Here is a 22,190-nt window from a genome sequence, read left to right as displayed (position 1 = left end):
AGCCGCGGCGACCATTGGAGGGTGAACCAACAGCAAAAGGAAGACCTTTCTCTTTGTCTCTCTCTCTCACTGTCCACTCTGCCTGTCAAAAAAAAAAAAAAAAAAAAAAAAAAACACCTCATGGAAAATACACATTATGACAACACTGTGCATGAATTTCAAAGCTTTTTGCACCAAAGTAAACTTATTTTTTAACTGTATTTCTTCATGATTTTTGAAGTACCCTTGTAGGTAGGTAAATTCTTTTGCTGCTCAATGTCCTATATTTCTTTTCCCAAGGGTAATTCTTCTTTGATTTGATATTAGAAGCCACACACTTTGAATTTTAAAAAGTCTCACCTTGTTCATGTTGATGGCATTATTCTTAGCCAACACTTGCTCCAGAGAATCAGTCACACTGGTAAATTTGAATCTGTCTGGAGGCTGGCGATAGATTTTATCACTCAAGATTTCAGTTGCCTTTTTGCATTTTTCCACATCCAAAGAGCCAATGGGCACCCAGCCGATGCCTCTCAACCATTGGAGATCTGATTTGTACAAATTCTGTGGACACAGAGTCAATACATATTTATTCCCACATTAGAAATGCATTTTCATCTAAAGGATATGAAATCAGGTAAAAGTACTAAAAGTACTCTTGAAAATACAGTTTGGTGAATAAGAAGGGTATCAGACAAGATTCCAGTTTGGTCTAGAGAGTTAAAGGAACACCATTCACAATGAACGCAGGTACGCTACTTCCATTTGCAACAGTTGTTGAGCTTAGTGTTGCCTGTTGTTACCTTCCCCCAGAGGTATGAATTCATTTATTCCCCATCTTTGCATGTCGTTATGATCCTCAGTACTCACGTCGCTCTGCAGGTCGTAGGCCTGCCGGGCATGCATGACGTCGTTCTGGTCAGGCAGGCACGTCCACTGGTGCAGGTAGTTCTTGTAGTCCACATCGCTGACCAAGGCCTGGCACTTCTTGGCCAGCACCACCCCCAGCATGTCCACTGGGCTGCTGAACTTGGTCTTCCACTTCTCAAAGTCCTTCTTGTACTCCCTGTCACTCTGGATCTTGGCCACATGCATGGACCACATCATCTTGGGGTCATCATGTATAGCTCTGGCACCAATGTGATGGCCCAGTTGCTTACGATAGCCTTCTTTGTACTTGAACTAAAAGAAGAAAGAAATTGAGAGTATTAACAACTAACTGAGAATAGAAATTATATATAACTGTAATATGTATATGTTATCATTTAGAAAATAAATGAAATATATAAAGAAAATAAAATTAGACAATTTTAGCACTCAGAGATGACTTTGTGGCATGTGTCTGAGATAGAAAGAATAAAAATTAAAACAGGAGTTACACTACCAATGGTTTGCACGTGATCTTTTCATCTTTTCCCTTATTATGTATCTCCAGGTCATTAAATATTCTTTATAAACCTGATTTTGATAATACAAGTACTTCAATATATTAGTATAAATTAATACATTTACTCTTTCTCTGATTTTGAATATTTATTTTTATATTATGATGATTACTATCCATATTTTGGAAATATAAGGGAAATATATTTTTTACTTCATCAAAAAGGCAGTAAACAATAAAAAGTGCTAGGAATATGAGCAAATCCCATCTTGTAAGGAGAGCAAAGATCTGTAGCCAATGACTGGATGCAGAGATGAACATATGGCTCACATAGATGGCTTGAATTTGAATGATGTGCCCTATTTATTCAGCCCTAGTAGATTCACTGGATGGGTTTTGAAGGAATCTTACAATGAATATAAAAGAAGTACTTCATGTGGAAAGGCCAAAAAAGTTATCTGAACAAGGGTCAAGTATCTAGTGCTTTTGTTTAGCAAGAAATGGACCTATTCTGAAATAAATGTTCCTATGGACTCAACCATTACTAGAACTTAGCCTTTGTACTGAAAATTTCATTATCATTATTTTAAACTATTTACTGAAAAAAAAAAATAAACTATTAGGAACAGTTTAAACCTCATAACTTACCTGCTCTACTACAGATGCAGCGGGAAGAAAAATCTTTGAGCCAAAGCTAAGGCAAAGAACTTCTCAGGTATACTTACTTCACTTGCAATATCTCTGGAGGCCTTGGCAGCCTTGATAGGAATGGCATCTACACGCATATCATAACCTTTCCTCTTGGTTTCTTCTAGGCCAAGTTTATATAATTTCTGAAATAGACATCAATAATCATGTTTGATTTATAAAGAGCATCATAGGGAAAATCTGTCATGCATCACATGCATCATGCTTACCTCACTGCAATTCACTTGGTTTTGTTTAGCTAGTAAAACTTCAGGTGTATCTGGCATAATGTGGACAGTGGTTTTATCTTTATCCCAAGCTTCTGTATACAGGCGCTAAAATAAATTGGAAGACATTACAATTATAGGCCAATAATGAATACATACAAGAAAATAGTTGGATTCTTAATGATGAAGACTCTTTCCTGTGAGTTGGTATTTGTGATACTTTCTGTTCTAGAAACCTTGTGTCAGTAACACGAGGCACAAAACTTACTTCAAAAGCACTTTAATAGCAAGCAAAAAAACTGAAGTTTCTTTTATTGGAATAGATATTAGTTTTCCATAAACAGAAGAAAAATGAATACCTCCTCAAGCAAAGAAAGGACTTACATGGTTCATATTAGTAGCATTGTTTTTTGCCAAAACCATTGGTATGGAGTCCATGAGAATGGAAAACTTGAATTTATCAGGGTGCTGCCGGTAGACATGGTCACTCAAAATCTGGGTTGCTCTTTTGTTCTTCTCATCCTCAATAGAACCAGTAGGTATCCAGCCAATGCCTTTCAGCCACTGAAGATCAGACTTGTACAAATTCTGAAATTGGAAGTGACAAATCACTGAATGTAATTAATCAACAAAATATTCAGCTTAGAAATATAGAAAACATTTTAAGCAGGAGTATACAGAGAACAATTCAATTCTTAAACCATCCAGATCAAGAGAGACTTCCACCAAAACAATGGGGGCTTTTCTGGCTCTCTCTTGGTGGAATGATGGTGCCTCCAGATGTCTGGGTAATTGCATAGAGCTTGGGCATTATTCCAGGGGAGAGGAACTCAGTTGTTTAAATTCAGCTCCTCTCACATTAGGGAATTTTATGCTAAGGAAAACAGATGCAAGCTTCTACTGAGCAAAGAAGAACTTCAGACTGACATCACTCTGAAGATCATAGGCATGTCGAGCATGGGTGACGTCATTCTGGTCAGGCAGGCAGGTCCACTGGTGCAGGTAGTTCTTGTAGTCTATGTCACTGACCAACGTCTGGCACTTCTTGGCCAGCACCACCCCCAGCATGTCCACTGGGCTGCTGAACTTGGTCTTCCACTTCTCAAAGTCCTTCTTGTACTCCCTGTCACTCTGGATCTTGGCCACGTGCATGGACCACATCATCTTGGGGTCATCCTTGATGTTCCGGGCTCCAATGTGGTGGCCGAGCTGTTTGCGAAAGCCTTCTTTGTACTTGTACTAAAGGGAAAAAAAAAGCATCTTATTCCTTTCAAAAATCAGCTTAGGTTCCCATCTTTGTGGCAAATTACAAACACATTAACTCTAAATATTTTTCTAAGCCTACTGAGAGAAATGGATTTTGATTTTTTGATAGGAAAGATTAAAGGCTAAGGTCAGGTACAAATTCCATACATAATAAATGTATCCTTGATCTTATCTTCATACCATACTGCATGTCTAGGATCACTTCACTCTGTTTTAACTTGCTACCCCTTAGAAGGCTTTATTCAGTTTTAAATGAAATTGAGACTGCTTGGCTGGGATAAATTGCAATCAAATCAGTAGCCACAGGGGACAAAGTCTTACTTCGCTGGCAATTTCCCGGGATGCTTTGGCTGCTTTAATTGGTATGGCGTCAACAGGAAGATCATAACCTTTTTTCTTCAGCTCCTCATAACCCATTCGGTAGAGTTTCTGTTAAGAGATGAAGAAAATCACTTTGGGGAAAACAGTTCTACACAAATAACTGCAGAATAATGAATCCAATGCACTAAATATTTTAAGAGTCCATGAGAACAGTAACTGTACTGTAGACCACTCAAACGTAATTGGAAGTTATGTTCATTGATTGCTAATGGTCCTGTTTTAAACTTTAAAGCTCTTCAATTACCTAGATCTACAAAATTAAATGTCAATGCTTCCCAAATACCTATGAGAATGAGGCAGAAATATATTGATAGAGAAATGGAATGTCATTTGAGTGCTGTTTTCCAGTTAATGTTATTTCATTAGAAGTTTTGATTAGAAAAAATAACGTCTTCCCATCTAACTCCTCTAGTGGGGACAAATCATGTCTAAGGGGCTGTCTGACACGGAGCTAATACACTGTGAGATAGTGTCTGTCTTATAATATAGGATCATGCAAAGCAGGATCCACATCTTACAGGGAAAATACAGAGTCTTTCATAATTTTTAAAATTTAAAGTTTTTTGAAGAAAGTCCAAATATTAAGAAAGTATAAGTGCAATAATTTATTTCATCACATTTGTTAACATAATAACTGGGAATACATTTTAAGTGCTTTTAAGAGCTAATGTTTTATTATTTTTTAGATTATTTATTTGAAAGGCAGAGAGAGAGAGAGAGAGAGAGAGAGCAAGAGATCTTCCATCCTCTCATTCACTCCCAAAATGACCACTAAAGTTGGGGCTGGGCCAGGCCAAAGCCAGGAGCCTAGAACTCCATCAGTGTTTCCCACATCGGTGGCAGGGACTCAAGTACTTGAGCCATCATCTTCTGCTTCCCAGGCATAATGTCAAGCAGCTGGATTAGAAGTGGAGGAGCCAGGAGTCAAACTAGGGCTCCTATATGGGATGCAGTGTCACAAACAGTGGCTTATCCCACTGTAGCACACCTCCAACCCCAATTGGGAATATAAGTTACACATATTTTTATGAAGAAGTCAGATTATTTAAAATGCCCCTTGATCTTGAATTTATATTTTAGTCTTTGTGGCAGTACTCTAATATATTCTTGAATGCTAAGGTCATTCTATTAGTTTAGAATTTGCTTTAAAGATTTAATTTTTACATCTATAAATTTAAGGAGATTATGTTATTATGATAATAAAAATGAAAATTTCCTGTGTGGTTTTATATGCTCATTCATTCAAAATTTCATTGGGTATCTACTAGAGTCAGGTACAAAACACTGCAGATCCAACAAAAATGGTCTTTTCCCACAAGGTGTACCTATTCACATAGGGGACAGTGCTATAAACCATTGAATTAGGACGAGGGGTAGAACAATGATATGCAACAGATGGAGAATACAGAACCCCAACTCACCTGAGGTAAAGATCTAAAAGCCACTAAATAAAGAGTCTAAGCCACATGTAGTTTATTATTGAAAATAATTCAGGGATTCAAAAGAACTTCCAAACAACTTTACCAACCTAGAAGTAATAAAAATGAATCTTCTTTTTCTTTTTCTTTCTTTCTTTTTTTTTTTTTTTTTTTTTTTTTTTGACAGGTAGAGTTACAGACAGACAGAGAGAGAGACAGAGAGAAAGGTCTTCCTTCCATTGGTTCACTCCCTAAATGGCTGCCACGACAGGCACTGTGCCGATCTGAAGCCAGGAGCCAGGTGCTTTCTCCTGGTCTCCCATGTGGGTGCAGGGGCCCAAGGAGTTGGGCCATCCTCCACTGCTCTCCCAGGCCACAGCAGAAAGCTGGACTGGAAGAGGAGAAACCGAGACTAGAACTCGGTGCCCATGTGAGATGCCGGCGCTGCAGGTGGAGGATTAACCAAGTGAGCCACGGTGCCGGCCGATAAAAATGAATTGTCTTATAACACATGCAGAATTTAGAAACTTACATCACTTGTATTGATTAAGTTTGCTTTAGCCAAAATAATGTCAGGTGTATCAGGCATGATGTGGACTTGAGTCTTGTCCTTGTCCCATGCTTCTCTATAAAGTCTCTAAAAGGAGAAATAAGAATTTTTCAGTGGTGTTGCTAGATGAGTGAATGACATAATTGACTTCAAACAAGATTACTAAATTTATCTGAATTACTCTGAATGAAATATTACAACTGGTAACATAAGCAGATGACATCATCAGAAAATAGATGCAGTGTTTGTTGACTTATCTGGGACATAATTACCTTTTAAGAAAGATTATGGATAACTTTTTCAGCGTTACAGATAATCCTGCCTATATGAAATAAACAAAGGCGATAAGTGCCTTTGCCAATATTTTCAAATGGAAAAGATGGCTTTCCATCTTTGGTGTTGTAAAATTCCCCTTCAATGTTTAATTAGGAGATGGCCCTCAGCTTATCAAAAGATAACATTCAAATTATGCCTAGAAATCTGGGAGTTTCATTTCCTTTGTATCTTATTTATAGTTATATCTCATAACTATTTGAAACATTAGGATTTTCAGAAGATTTATGTCTGAGAATTTATAAAAATATTTCAAATATCTCCAAATCATCCTTATGTCTGTCAACAAAAGAAACCCCAAACAAAATAAATCACATTAATTTACTAAAATTAAGGGGTGAAAATTTTCATGAAAAAAAGGATGTTTACAAAGAGTCAGATAATCTTCCTGCAAAATATTTATCCATTACAGGAGAGAATATGGTAACTTGACAGTGGAGAATAACAGTTTTTCAGCCTCATAACTATGGGTGCATATGCTGGATGGTTTTTTGTTGAGACAGACTACCTTGTGCACTGTGGTATATGTAGCAACATCTCTGGCTTCCATCCACTAGATGCCAGTAGCATGCCACCCTCAAGTTGTGATGACCAAACTTTCTAGATGTGACCAAATGTCCCCTCTGGGGGCAGAATTTTCCCTGAGAATTAAAAGCTAAGTCATTTATTCAATGGCATGCACCACTTTCATCCAGGGAATGCAGAGAAAATGGAAATATTATTTGTGCTAGGTTAGATGTATTGGTCTAATCAAAAGTAGAGACAGGCTCAAGGCTCCAACTGGCCCAGGTTCTGCCTGGATTCTTGATTCAGGGTTTTTCTTCTGGTCACCTTTTTAAGTCCAAGCTTTTTCTCTTGTTTTATGGAGACAAAAGAAACTCAGATTCCCAAAAGGGTAAAGTAATTTGCATAAATTTGTTGCTTTACTAGGCAGCTTATTGTATTCAAACTTTCTTTCTTTTTTTTTTTTTTGGCTTTTTTTTTTTTTACTTTTATTTAATGAATATAAATTTCCAAAGTACAGCTTATGGATTACAATGGCTTCCCCCGCATAACGTCCCTCCCACCCGCAACCCTCCCCTTTCCCACTCCCTCTCCCCTTCCATTCACATCAAGATTCATTTTCGATTCTCTTTATATACAGAAGATCAGTTTAGCATACATTAAGTAAAGATTTCAACAGTTTGCTCCCACACAGAAACATAAAGTGAAAAATACTGTTTGAGTACTAGTTATAGCATGAAATCTCAATGTACAGCACACTAAGGACAAAGATCCTACATGAGGAGTAAGTGCACAGTGACTCCTGTTGTTGACTGAACAAATTGACACTCTTGTTTATGGCATCAGTAATCACCCTAGGCTCTTGTCATGAGCTGCCAAGGCTATGGAAGCCCCGTGAGTTCACTGACTCTGATCATATTTAGACAAGGCCATGGTCAAAGTGGAAGTTCTCTCCTCCCTTCAGAGAAAGGTACCTCCTTCTTTGATGACCCATTCTTTCCACTGGGATCTCACCCATGGAGATCTTTCATTTAGGTTTTTTTTCTCCCCCCCAGAGTGTCTTGGCTTTCCATGCCTGAAATACTCTCATGGGCATTTCAGCCGGATCCGCATGCCTTAAGGGCTGATTATGAGGCCAGAGTGCTGTTAGGACATTTGCCATTCTATGGGTCTGCTGTGTATCTCACTTCCCATGTTGGATCATTCTCTCCCTTTTTGATTCTATCAGCTAGTATTTGCAGACACTATTCTTGTTTATGTGATCCCTTTGGTTCTTAGTCCTATCATTACGATCAATTGTGAACAGAAATTGATCACTGGGACTAGTGAGATGGCATTGGTACATGCCACCTCGATGGGATTGAATTGGAATCCCCTGGTATGTTTCTAACTCTACCGTTTGAGGTAAGTCAGCTTGAGCATGTCCCGAATTGCACATCTCTTCCCTCTCTTATTCCCACTCTTATATTTAACAGCGATCACTTTTCAGTTAAGTTTCAGCACTTAAGAAGAATAGTGTATTGATTACAGTATTCAACCAAAAGTATTAAGTAGAACAAACAAAAAAAATACTAAGAGGGATAACATATTAAGCTGCTCATCAGCAGTCAGGGAGAGGGCTGATCAAGTCACCGTTTCTCATAGTGTTCATTTCACTTTAACAAGTTTCCTTTTTGGTGCTCAGTTAGTTGTCACCTATCAAGGAGAACAAGTGGTATTTGTCCCAAAACCAAAACAAAATAAACATTTATAATGAAGCTGACAGCTCAGCATTCACTGTAAACTTTGGAAAACAGCACTGCAAAAAGTATCTGAGGATTGATTAGGAAAATAAGCGATCTAATTTATCAATGCTTAGTATAAGTCAATTATGGACTTATTTATTAAAAACTCCCAATATATCTGATGTATGTAAAAATATAGCATTTTATAAACGACATACATGTTGAGGTGCTCCAAAGAACCTCATGGCTATTATTACATATATCCATTTAAATTTTCTTACCAGTTTCAGAATCTCAGTGCACATAATTATACTTTAATATTCAGGAAGTAGGATTAGTCATCCTTCCATTCTTTGCGCAGAATCACTCTACATTACCATCTTTTATTTATTTCATTCAATAAATACATATTGAGTGTCTATTTTATGCCAAGTATTAGAGTCAGTGTTAGAGAGAAGAACTTAAGTTGAAGATGGAATATTACTTCTTTACTGTGACATAGTATTATCATTTTATCTTTATTCCAATAAGCTAAATGATTTATCATCATTCAGTAGTAAATACCTTCTTCCTAATATTTCCACTGTGCCTATGTAAAGCATTCACTATCTCTCCTCCTTACACACTCTACCACAACAAAAAATCTGGGTCTTTAATGTACTCAAATTTCTAAGGAAAAAACTATGCTCCTCAATTTTCTCATCACCCTCTGGCTAAGTAAATGACTAAGTGTTGGGTGACAAAAATGGACACTCATTTTCATGTCATTCAGTGTAGGGTAGTTGAAATCCAGATGGAGGAACTCAATGTAAAATACTCTGCTGTGTTGATACAATGCTTTGCCATTCTATCCCTTTATTAAGCAAATGTTATTGAGAAGCTACCAGGTAGCAGGCACTACAATGGTTTTTATTAATCTCTAAAGAGTTACTTACATCACTCCTATTTTTGGCATTTGTCTTTGCGAGAACTATGTCCATGGCATCAGGAATGCTGGTGAACTTGTTTGTGTCTGGAGGCTGACGATATTTCTTCTCACTGAGGATTTCTGAAGCCCTCTTGTTCTTTTCTGCTTCCAAAGAACCCAAGGGACTCCATCCTATGCCTTTCAGCCACTCAAGGTCAGACTTATACATATTCTGAGAAAGGACAAAGTAAGCCATCAAAATTCCATTGTAACTTGGACCTTTGACTCTTGATTCTGCGTATTTCAAGAGAGATGTATTTTAAATTTTCAATATAACTTTTTTTTAGTTTCTGCTTCTGTGACTAAATGGCTACTCATAGGAAATAAGAAATAATACACAACTATGTAACTTAATAGAAACTGACCTCACTTTGTAGCTCATAAGCTTTTTTAGCATGAATAACGTCATTCTGGTCAGGCAGGCAGGTCCACTGGTGCAGGTAGTTCTTGTAGTCCACATCGCTGACCAAGGCCTGGCACTTCTTGGCCAGCACCACCCCCAGCATGTCCACTGGGCTGCTGAACTTGGTCTTCCACTTCTCAAAGTCCTTCTTGTATTCTCTCTCACTCTGCATTTTGGCAACATTCATGGACAACACAAGCTTTGGGTCATCTTGCAAACTCCGGAATCCAACATGGTGGCCAAGTTGCTTCCGGTAGCCTTGTTTATATTTAAACTGAAGTCAGAGGAAACAGAGTTCTTTTATTAACATGAAAAAGTTCAAGTTAAGTTTTCTGTTTGTTTTCCAAAATTGAAATGAGAGAAGGGGTTGTTGATGCTAACTTAGTAACAAATGTTTACTTTCTTAAACCAGCTAGTCTTGTGGAAATAGAGGCTTCCAATGGAACCTTGAGTCTCAAGAGAGGTTTTGAAGAAAAATTAATTCCTACTAGAGGCAGATATATGTATTTGGATGTGCTATACTTTGTATGTGTTGACTTTAGGTTATTTTTAATAAATTTCTTATGCTATCCTTATGAGAGTGATATTTTATGGGAAAAATATGGGCTAAATTAAAAGTTATGAAGACATGATTTGGTGAACAGGCTAATAGTGTAGATTAATTTATTAAACAGCAAAATATTTAGTAGGTTGCCAAAAGGCTATATCAAATGAGGAATCCTCAACAAGTTTGTGGAAAATAAAAAGTTTATTTTCGTCCAAAAATTTGTAGTCCATGCACCATTTTTTCATAGCATGCCATTTCCATGACCTTTTTGAAGAGCCCTTCAAATTTGTCCTATTAAAATCCTTTTCTTGTACCTCCACATGAATAAAAGCAGCTAAGTATTTTAGGTCAGAAAAAGAGTTCCACAAGATGACAACGTATTACCAACATGGGTCAAAATGAACTATATTATTTTAAGAGAATAAAAATAAGTTCCAGTATTTAGATTTAATTGGAAAAGGTTACATTATTATTAGATCAAAATCACAAAAGTGATCATAATAATGATAGTAATAAGATGAGAAGTATAGAACACATTATAGCTCATATAAACACACAATATTTAATATTTTTATAATATAACAGCATCTTAGTATAATGGATCTAAGAGGTCCTTTGAACCAACCCATACCCAGGAAGCCTCTTTGTTGACATTTGAACAGTAAGAAAGAGTGAATTCTGGGTCAACTAAGAGGGTATGAGAAGAAAGGTAAAATGTATCTATAAAAATAGTTACTAATACTAAGTTATTTGATCCAATAAAAACACATCATTATTGTGGGGAGCAACTCGGACTAGACTAAGTTACTGGAATTAAGACTTATTCTATGCATCTGCTCTCCCACAATATGGCGCTGGGAGAGGAGGAAACAGCTTCTATGCAGCTGCCTCTTGCCAACTTGAGTGATGACCTCCAGGAGCTGATCCTGCTCCTGATTGGAGGAGAGCAGCGTACTCGGCGTGTGGGCAGCCGAGTTGGGATTGGCGGAAGAGGACTATAAAGGAGGAGAGAGAAAACATGCACCAGGAACATCTAAGGGGAACATCTATCTGAAGGAACACCTGTGTAGCCCCCGAGAGAGCCGGCCGGCGGTGTGCCGCTCCCCCGCGGAAGTGGGGAAAGTGGCAGGGGGAACCGCCCTTCCACGGAGGTGGAAGGGACGGTAGCCAACCCGGGAAGAACCAGCAGCAAACCCGGGGAGGGCCGAGCAGACAAAAGAACAGCGCAGGGTCCTGTGTCATTCCTCCACGAAGACGGGGAGCGACATAATGGTGCCGTGACTCGGATATGAAGCCTAGGCAGGGCTTAGTGTCGTTCCTCCATGAAGAGGGGGAGCGACACATTATAGAAGTCAGACTGGTACTTACATCACTAGCAATGTCTCTTGAAGCTTTGGCTAGCTGGACAGAAATTGCATCAACTGGGAGATCATAGCCTTTCTTCAAAGCTTCTTCCCATCCAAGTTTATAGAATTTCTGAGAATTAAAGAAATTCCTTAAATTATTCTGTTTATATTAAAGTTTCTAACAGATTATAAACAAAGGTGTATGTAGAGTAGATATCAGATTCTGACATCATCTACCCTCTCTCCAAAGATATGGGTAAACAAAACTAAACTAAACAACAAAGAAAGGTGTTTAATAGAGTAGAAGAAGTGCTGTTTTAGTATCATATGGCTCAATTTATTTTTCTGTTCTGACTCACCCTGGATGTCTATTTGAGCACAAACTCTATTACTCAGAAAATATACGGTCATATCATGTTTACTGGGTCCCCTTCTTCCTGCTCTTAAGTAGTCTGGGCTCACTGCTTCAAACACAGGTAATCACATAATTGAGAAAAAAAATCAGGCCACAGAATTTTAACCATCTATGTGTCAAAAGTAGTAGATGATGATATGCCTTTTACAAATTGCAATAAATGGGCTAAATTTTCAGAGTCAAACTCACTGAATGAATGTAGATGTGTTAAAATTGGATAATAATAACAGCAGCTAATAGTTGTTCAGTACTTTCTATGTACCAGGCATTGTGCTGAGAACTTTACATAAAATTTTTCATTTGGTCCTCATAGTAATCCAGTGTCTTAGGCAATGTTATAGATACTTCTATAGTCCCACTTTTAAGGATGAAGAAACTGGGGTAAGTGATTTTCCAAATAGCATCCAACTAAATGCCAAAGCCGTAACTCAGATCAGGTTTGTTTGACATAATTCTTTTCTTTCAACAATTACTGATTGATTTGCTAACTTGTGCCAAGCACAATAAACACAGAGATAAGCAAAACAGAGACAATATCTGCCTCTATTGAGCATGCAGCATAGCAGAAACCCTTGCTCTTAACTGATATATTTTGTGACATCTCTAGGCTGACCAGTCTCAGTCATTCATTTCTATTGCTTCAGCATTTATATCATTTATTTACTATTACACCATTTTATAAGCTCAATAAATTTCAAGACAAAACATTGGAAATTTGTATACATCCTTACCTGACTAAATAGGGTTTGATTCTGCTTAGCTTGTAAAATATCTGGCGTATCAGGCATCACATGAATCTTTGTTTTATCTTTATTCCAGTCAATGGTGTATAAATGCTAGGAAGTGGGAGAAAAGAGATTTGAAATTTTAATAACTGTTTAGGACAAATAGGAGAGAAGAGGTAATGAGAGAATACTTGAATGCTTTTAATTTGAAGTAGTAAAGAGTGACAAAGCATATGATTCAGAAAAGATGCTAAAAATAAACTCAGATTTTAAAAGATAATCTCTTAAAAGTTTTTAATCACCTAAAATGGATTGAAAGTGCCTAATATATAGTCCTTTAAAATGTAGGTAATTTCTTTCTTTTTTTTTTTTTTTATTATCATCATCATTTTATTTTCATATACAAAAAAGATAAAACTTGAAATAGTTCTAGACTTTCCCTCCTATTCCACAGGGGTGTGGCTGCTTCTTCACGGGGGGGGGGGGGAGGGGGGGGGCTACATTCACATCGGTTTATTGGAGGACCCAGTGCAGAGTTCAAGCAGCAAAACCCCAACTCAGCCCATCTAATTTCAAACGGGACACTCGTTTCTAAAGTCACCACAGTGAGAACAAAGAGCCAGGCCAGAATGAACCATGATACAGTGTTCTTTCCGCAGCTGTGGCACACAGAGGTCTGCGTAGGCCATGTAAAATGTAGGTAATTTCTAACACAGAGGAACAAGGGAAATAAAAACATGAAGAAAACATAGTAGGGGAATGTTCTGGAATTGTTTGCCACTGCCAAGGAGTGGTGGAGTGGGATTAAATTTCTCAAACAAGAGCCAGAGCCTGCTAGCCTTCCCTCACTTGGGAGCTACGTAGAAGGACTACTGTTCTCTCTACCTTGTTCATAGTATGTGCATTCTGCTTGGCAAGCACCATGTCCATGGAGTCAGTCAACTTCTTAAACTGGAAGTTGCTAGGGTGCTGGCGGTATTTCTGATCACTGGCATATTCAGTTGCTTTCTTGGCCTTCTCCACGTCTAGGGAACCAGCTGGACTCCAGCCAAGTCCTTTGTACCATTCATTGTAGTCCTGTTTATATTCATTCTATAAAGAAAAGAGGCAAATTCACCTTATCAATTTAGACACAAAATTATGGAATATAAAGCTATGCTATCCCTTCCCTTGCAAAGGATCCATCATCACCCAAACAGAAAATAGCCTTACATCACTCTGGATGCGATTCATATTCCTGCTCAGTTCAAGGCTCATTGCATCTGGGAGGAGGATGTACTTGTGGATCAGGTGCTTGTAGTTAGTGTTTGTGATGTTGGCTTGGGCATCCTTGGCAGCTGTGACACTGAGCATGTCTGCAGGGGTGTGGTAGCTGGTCTTGGTCTTCTCGTAGTTTTTCTTGTACTCCCGATCAGATTGCATCTTAGCCACTTGCATGGAATGGACTAATTTGGGATCATCTTCAAGACTGCGGAAGCCAACCATTTTCCCCTTCTGCTTTTCATAATTGTACTTGTATTTATACTGTGAAGAAAAGATGAATGTGAATGAGGAGCAATTCTCTTGGCGCAAAATCATTCTAGTATCAATATTCTACAGTTCAAAAAAACTGTGTAGCATGCTACATTCATAAAACACATTTCCACACTTACCTATGTCACTTGCTACTCACAACTCTATGTTGTGATGAAGACAGCAAAGTTATTTTATATGCCCCATTTTTTTTGACATGCAGAGTTAGACGGTGAGAGAGAGAGACAGGGAGAAAGGTCTTCTTTTCGTTGGTTCACGCCCAAAATGGCCACTACAGCCGGCGCGCTGCACCGATCCAGAGCCAGGAGCCAGGTGCTTCCTCCTGGTCTCCCATGCGGGTGCAGGGCCCAAGGAATTAGGCCATCCTCCACTGCCCTCCTGGGCCACAGCAGAGAGCTGGACTGGAAGAGGAGCAACTGGGACAGAATCTGGCACCCCAACCGGGACTAGAACCCGGGGTGCTGGGCCACAGGCAGAGGATTAGCCTATTGAGCCATACGTGCTGGCCTTTATGCCCGATTTTTATAGATGCGTAGGCTCAGACTCGGAGAAGTGAATGACTTACTAGAGACATAAGGATTAGGACCCTGACCTTGTCATGATGCACCACAGTAACTTATACACATATTCTGTTGTTGACATATTAATAAATACAGAAAATGAGAAAGAAGCAGAATGTTCCAAGCAGCTTAATGCTGCCTTAAGAAATCATCCATCCAGCCATTCACCAATAAGAATTGGTTCAGTTATGAAGCACAGTATAATGTTTGAGTAGTTTTGTATTTATGGAGCTCTTTTTAAGACTTTCTAAACCAGTCGAATGGGAAAAATGTTTACTACTTATCACCTCAATTTCCATAGGGGGAGATCCTGATATGTGTAGAAGGCTTTTTATTTTGTGCATCTCCTTGTGGAGTTCAGTGTATAAGTTAAAGAGCAGGAGCCAGGAGAGCCAAAGTATTGCATTATGAAAGAGGGCGATGAATTTGGCATTTTCAGGACAACAGAAGGTGAGAGATGGGGTAGATATGTAGGGAAGATGAAAAACAGAAGAGGAAAGAGAAAGTACAAGGAAAGAGTGCTCTAAAATGCGTTCCTCCTCCTACTCTCATTCAATGCTCCTTGCAAATGGATTTCTCATGAAAACAACTAAATGAAAGAACTGAGTTTCATGGAGGTGATATGCTTTGACAGCGCTGTGCCGGTACACTAGCTGTGGAGAGGGAGGAAGCCCTAATTTGTAGGGTGTGCCAATTTCTGTGGTATAAATACTACTACCATGGCTGATGTCAAGCTACCAATGGTTTAAAAACTGCCTTGCAAAACTCTTGATTATTTAGTAATCAGCTGTCATCAGCCCAAACGATTGGCCCTTGCAACACACCGATGCTTGGGACAGCCTATTGGGAAGTCAGGCCCTAAGAGGCAGAAGGCCTGAACACAGCCTTTCACGAGGAAAACTTGATGAAGGGCTTTGGATTTCTGCAAGGTGTAATTTTGGTGAGAGATCAAAGTACATTCACCTACTCTCCTAACTTGGAGAGCTGACATCTATGAGGATCATAATATGGGTGGCATTCTTATTTTTTTCAGAAATATCAAAGGAAACACACAAGTAAGGCTTTAAAAATTCACAGAACAAAGTGAGGCTACTGTTTGCAGATACGCTCCCTCCCACCCCCCATTTTATCCACTACTGTTTCCAGCCTTTTTTATTTCAGTTACATAGAAACCCCAGCAGGTGACCCCTCCCCTTTGGACTTACATCACTTGCAATGTCTCTTGAAGCCTTGGCCGCTTTGATGGGAATTGCATCAGTTCGGAGATCATAGCCTTTCTTTTTCGCCTCTTCCATGGAAAGTTTGTAGAGTTTCTGTAAACAGAAGCAAAGGAAATGATTTTCTTCTAAATAGGAAAACCTAGATTGACTGTATAGTTTCTCAAAAAAATTATTTGAGAAGGGACAAGAAGGAGGTAAGGAGGGGAAGGGGGAGGGGAAGGGGGAGGGGAAGGGGGAGGGGAAGGGGGAGGGGAGGAGAGACAAGCTCCTAGCCACTGATTCACTCCCCAGAGGTCCACATGTGATGAAGCCTGGTACTTATACAGGTCTCCCATGCGGATGGCAGCCATTCACCTGAGCTATCTATCTGAGCCATCACCACTGCCTCCCGGGTCTGCATTAGCAGGAAGCTAGAATCAAGAGCCTGAACTAGTAGAAAACGCAGGTACTCTGATGTAGGATGCAGGCATCCCAAACAGTGTTCCAATCTACACTGTGACATCATTTTTATCTTTAAGCAAAATGTTGTATTGATAGTTCAGCAGCTGAATGTTCTCACAAGCAATCTGTGTTTGAAAAAAAAACTGTTACAAACTCAAACATATTTTCAAGTAATCACCAAAAAAAAATTATTGATCTTTATTAAGTTGCAAATATGTGTTAAAGATGTGAAAAATCAGCAGATCCGTATCTGATGCATTTTATCAAATAGGAGTTAAAAGAAGACTACAAAACAGTTACATTGTTACATCAAAAAAATCACTGTTTTATAATCAACACTTTTACTTATATAATTATAAGGATTCTATAATTTTTAAGAAATGCCAGCAAATCAAAAAACCTATGGAATTCAAACAATGGAAAGAAGAAACAACTGGTAGGATTAAAGGATTTCCTGGCAAGGGTGGTTAGGATGAGAAAGGAAATGAAAAAAAGCATCAGCGTGTTTTCTAACAAGTGTTGCACATTCCTGTGATGGAGCTCACTCCAAATTCTTCAAAATGTTCCTCTTTCCTTTCCACTTAACCCTTCCCTTAGGAACAGCTCACAAACATGGTGAAGGGGCTCTCTAAGAATGAGGTCCCGGGACTCTTTTCTTCCCTTTTCTCCTTCCCTGGCTCCTAAGCCCGCTCTTCCTGCCACATCTCTTAGTTTGATAAGGAGTACTCATCCCTAGAACAAGATCCAGCTACCTTTCAAATTCCTAACTGCTTCACCCAACCCGCATTAGCAGGCCTTTCTAACTCTTAGCAAAGCAAGATTTGAGAAAGAAAATTCTTGGGGCTGGCGCTGCGGCACACTAGGTTAAGCCTCTGTCTGCAGTTCCAGCATCCCATCCGGGCGCTGATTGGAGTCCCAGCTGCTCCACTTCTGATTCAGCTTCCTACTAATTGATGCACCCATGTGGGAGACACGAAAGAAGCTTCTGCCTCCAGATTGGCCCAGCTGAAGCTGTTGTGGCCTTTCAGGGAATGAACCAATGGATGGAAGATCTCTCCCTCCCTCTCTCTATAGTTCTACCTCTCAAATAAATGAATAAATCTTAAAAGAGAAAAAAAGAAAATTCTCATTTGTAGATTTTTACTATCATTTAAAAATATTCACTCTCATAATTGAGAGAAACAATTAGTTTACTGGTTTAGATAAGCTGGAAAGAGAGATACCAGGGCAGTGATACTCACATCACTCATATTAATGGCATTTGCCTTTGCCAGGACAATCTGGGGGATATCAGGCATGATGTGGACTTTGGTCTTGTCAGCCTCCCATGCTTGTTTGTAGAGGTGCTAGGGAAAAGTACATGAATTAGGTCTAAAAAATCTTAAAATGAGCTCACTGATCACACACAAACATATAAATATAAATATGAATATTATGGGTATTTTAATTAGCTAGACTTTTAAAAATATGAATAGAGAAAGTGTTCATTCAAACAACACAGTGGAGAGGATGTGAGTGAACTATAAAGATGTTCTCTCCCTCCTATAGCTTGGGGAGAGCATCTCCCTCCTCAGTTTTCTCTGCATCTTAAAACACACATAGAAATGATGCCAAATGCCAAATAATACATCTTGTTTTGTTACTAAATATTTTGGACACTTTTGAGCCTTCTCAAAATAATTTACTTTATTCATTTAAAGAGCTGCATTCCATTAGGAGATATAATCTAAAAGATTCAACCAATTCTACATAGATGGACATTTAATTTGTGGTTTCCAGTCTTTTCTCACTATAGGTAACAATGCTGGGATTTTTATGGGAATGTGGAGATGCCCTACCCACATCCCCATTTAAGGAAGAACTTCTGTCTATCCCAGCTTTTCATAGACAGCTTCTAGCTGTCACCTCCAGGGTTTGCTGTCTCATTCAGGAGGATGCCCTTCCCGGATGGCCACAAAGACTCACCAGAATGGAGGTACAAAGTTTTGCCCATTTAAGTCCAATGTAGGACACCTCCAACAGGTGACACTCAGGACACTCAGGAACCCTCCGTGGGATTGTTCAAGGCTTTGTTGGGACTACATCACAGTACAACTTCTCCCTCTGCCTGGTCCTCCTTCCCATAGGTACTGGTCCCTAAAAAATGCCCTGATCCCCAAATTCTGTCTCAGCATCTCCTTTCAGAGAGTCTAACCTACAAGAGTGCTTTACTCTCGCCAGGTGAAGTAGACCTCAACCATGTTGTTCTATAACTGTGTTAGTAAAACCTGGACATTAAATGTTAAGAGACAGCTGGGTTCTCTCTGATGCACATGAAACACTGCATTGCTGAAAGACTCACTTCATTCATAATTTTTGCATTATTCTGGGCCAAAACCATGTTCATTGAATCCATCAGTGTGGAATACTTCAAAGTGTCTGGATGCTGGCGGTACTTCTTTTCACTGATAATCTCCATGGCTTTCTTATTTTTCTCAGCTTCCAGAGAGCCCAGAGGGAGCCACCCAATGCCCTTCATGAAGTCAGCATAGTCAGCTTTGTACTGATTCTGCAAAAGAGGAAAACTTCAATAAGAAGAAATCAAGCCTTTCCCGAAAATGACAAGCGTGTGTTTAATACTCCCTAACCCTCACTTTAGGCTTCAACCAATGGCATCTTCAACTTTAACCATTTTTATTTTCCAATTTCTATCTTTTCCACATTTCCTTGCATGAGAAATTAAAAGTATGCAAAATATTGTTGTGATTGTGCTTCCTTGATATCTTCATAACGAAAAAGTGCTAAGAAATAGATTCATCTGCCGTGTGACTATAGCTCCTTGATTATGACGACTTTTCTTACCAAAATTCTCAAATTTCCTTTATTAACAGATGACTTATGGGAATCTCATTTCTCTTTTTCCACTGTCTTGGATCATTCCTCACTGTTAAAACTTCCTCTGACATGCCAGAAACCTCACTAATGCTTTGTGCAAATTTCATTTTTCCCCTTAGCCTTGGCATCACCACTGTAATTGTGCCATGGCTGTTTTCACTTGGGAACTTGTGTTCTCCTTCTCACTTAATATAGCTGGGCGTCTATGTTCACAAAGAGAATATGATGTGGTTTGCAATTTAAGTTCAGTTCCTCAGGCCACCAAATTGTTCCTTAGCTGAATTCTTGACTCTATATCTCCTCCTTCATCTTCCCTATATTCATTCCAAAAGATTCCCTAGCCGTGCCATTCTCAATATCTTCATCCAGACTACAGGGAATTGCAAAGTTGGAAGTAGAGGAAGGAAAGTTGGTTGGGAGTGAGGGAATAGAGCTATCACATTATCTAATTTCCTTTCTTTCTTTTTCATTCCTCTGTCTGGAGCCTTTCATCCTTTTGATCCTCTTTGTTAGATATGTTTCCTTCAACAAATTCTTTCTGCAACCAAATTTCATTTAGTATTGCTGAATTCAGACTTTAATAATGTTCACAGCAACCATCCTGGAATATAAGACTTTAGTGTGTAGGACTGACCTCTTTTAGTTAAAAGAAATGGATTCAATCTAAGTTAAAACATTTCACTGGAAAAATGCATGTGAATTTCTTTCAAGATTTGCAAAATGGCACTACTTATTACAATTTGCTCATTCTCCAGGATAAAAGCTCTGTAAAGGGTGTGGCTTTTACATACATCACTTTGAATCTGCATCATATTTTTGGCCAACTCAAAGCCCATGGCATCAGGAAGCATGTTGTAGGTATGGATCACATTCCTGTAGTTGGCGTTGGTGGCCACCTCCTGGGACTTCTTGGCTGCTACCACACTGAGCATGTCCACGGGGGTGTGGAAGGAGGTCTTGGATTTCTCATAGGCCTTCTTGTATTCCCGGTCTGACTGCATCTTGGCCACCTGCATGAAGTGCACCAACTTGGGGTCGTCTTCCAGGCTGCGGAATCCAATATGTTTTCCTTTGGCTTGCTCATACGCTTGCTTGTATTTGTACTGTGGACAGAAGAGAAGCATTGAGATGAAACAGTGAAGGAAAGAGGATAAAGTATCATCCCCAGGGTGCCCTTAGCTTCGTCACAGGTGAAGGATTTTTAAGCTACTCTACAATCAGACAGAAGGGAGCTCACGGGGCCCAGAGCAAAGTTGTTTTACTTCAAATTTCTTCCCAGACTGAGACTATGGAAAGAAAGGGACTGAGTTCATCAAAGCAATGTATAGATAAGTTGGCTTGGGATGGTTTAGAAAGCACAGTTTCCCATTCAGCAGTCTAATAAACAGAAAAGGCTGCTGCAGGATTTCTCACACATACTTTTAAAGTCAGGAAAGAGCCTGGCCATGGTCTCCTGGGTAAAACATGTAGGTTGCATCCTTGTGTCTGCTTAGAATTATCTATAAGTGAGTCAGATACTCCAGGATCTACTTATCTATAACAAGACTCTTTAAAATTTTTAATTTATTTATTTGAGATAGAAAGACAACTCCCATCTGCTGGTTCACTCCCCAAATGCCTGTAGTGGTCAAAACTGGGAGCCAGGAACTCAATCCAGATCTCTCATGGGGGTGGCAGCAGCCCAATTGTTTGAGCCATCGTTACTGCCTTCCAGGGACTACATTAAGCTAGAATCAAGCATTGGGGCTAGGAATGCAACTCGGGCACTCTGAAAAAGGACACAGGCATCTTAACCTCTTAGCCAAATGCCTGCCCCATTTTTTATGTTAAATAATGAACAAAAGGGAGGTATCTTGTATGTTACGTGGGATGGTGTTACCACTGACACTCAGTGGAGCTGACTGCAGCTCCTCAGAACACACAAGCTTGGCTCATTCGTTCTTACTTCTTCAGCCTGAGGAAGGCCCCATGGAAGCACTTACATCACTGGCAATGTCTCTAGAAGCTTTGGCAGCCTTTATGGAGATGGCATCAGGCCTCAGATCATAGCCCTTCTTCTTCTCCTCTTCCCAGCCAGCTCTGTACAGTTTCTAAAGGATGAGATACAAACACAACCAACTGTTGTTATTTGGGTGAGAATGCAGATCCTGATTTCACAGTGGCTGACAAGCAGATGAATGTTCCCCGAGTCCTACGGAAGCTTCCAGCTTCTCTCTCCACACTTATGGCTGTTGTTCTATACTTACATCACTCATGGTGATTTGGTTTACTCTGGAGAGCAGGATATCTGGAGTATCGGGCATGACGTGTATGGTGGTCTTATCTTTGTCCCATTTCTTAGTGTACAGCCTCTGCAACAAGAAGGTGAGGTACATAATCTTACAGCAGGATAAAAGGGCAAGAAGTGGGCTGGAGGGACCTGAATACACAATGCAAAAAAGTCATCAAACAAAGGAACCCTCGTCTACTGAAGCAACGGATGACATCTTGCCCCAACCTTTGAGCTAGGTGGAGGTTTGTGGTTCTGTTGGATCCTTAATACGACACTGAGAGATAGCCTAAGGAGCAAAATGAGAGTAAAGAAAGAAAGAGAGGAAGACAGGCAGAGAGGGACAGAGAATGGGAGACAGGAACTGTTAGGAAACTGGGGCAGTTTTAGCCAGGTGGCCGCCTGGCCCAGCTACCTGAGCCAGGCTCCACCCCCAT

The 22,190-nt window shown here is 39.5% G+C and overlaps 1 protein-coding gene across 48 annotated transcripts in view; it reads right to left on the bottom strand.

Moving 5' to 3' along the window:
- Positions 1–22,190, bottom strand: part of NEB (nebulin) — a 217,416-nt gene that overhangs the window by 132,444 nt on the left and 62,782 nt on the right. For all 48 annotated transcript variants that reach the window (XM_070070870.1, XM_070070875.1, XM_070070876.1 and 45 more), the window contains exons 43-62: positions 21,731–21,835; positions 21,467–21,574; positions 20,276–20,587; positions 18,952–19,158; positions 17,852–17,956; positions 16,155–16,262; positions 14,069–14,380; positions 13,742–13,948; positions 12,863–12,967; positions 11,739–11,846; positions 9,786–10,097; positions 9,389–9,592; positions 5,875–5,979; positions 3,865–3,972; positions 3,205–3,516; positions 2,662–2,865; positions 2,281–2,385; positions 2,089–2,196; positions 850–1,161; positions 340–543 (exon numbers count right to left, since the gene is read on the bottom strand). In XM_070070870.1, the coding sequence (XP_069926971.1) occupies positions 340–543; positions 850–1,161; positions 2,089–2,196; positions 2,281–2,385; positions 2,662–2,865; positions 3,205–3,516; positions 3,865–3,972; positions 5,875–5,979; positions 9,389–9,592; positions 9,786–10,097; positions 11,739–11,846; positions 12,863–12,967; positions 13,742–13,948; positions 14,069–14,380; positions 16,155–16,262; positions 17,852–17,956; positions 18,952–19,158; positions 20,276–20,587; positions 21,467–21,574; positions 21,731–21,835 (3,651 nt within the window). The remainder of the gene's footprint in view (positions 1–339; positions 544–849; positions 1,162–2,088; positions 2,197–2,280; positions 2,386–2,661; positions 2,866–3,204; positions 3,517–3,864; positions 3,973–5,874; positions 5,980–9,388; positions 9,593–9,785; positions 10,098–11,738; positions 11,847–12,862; positions 12,968–13,741; positions 13,949–14,068; positions 14,381–16,154; positions 16,263–17,851; positions 17,957–18,951; positions 19,159–20,275; positions 20,588–21,466; positions 21,575–21,730; positions 21,836–22,190) is intronic.

Source organism: Oryctolagus cuniculus, chromosome 3 (assembly GCF_964237555.1).
Source record: "Oryctolagus cuniculus chromosome 3, mOryCun1.1, whole genome shotgun sequence".
NCBI classification, from domain to species: domain Eukaryota; kingdom Metazoa; phylum Chordata; class Mammalia; order Lagomorpha; family Leporidae; genus Oryctolagus; species Oryctolagus cuniculus.
This window is presented reverse-complemented; position numbering and strand designations above follow the sequence as displayed.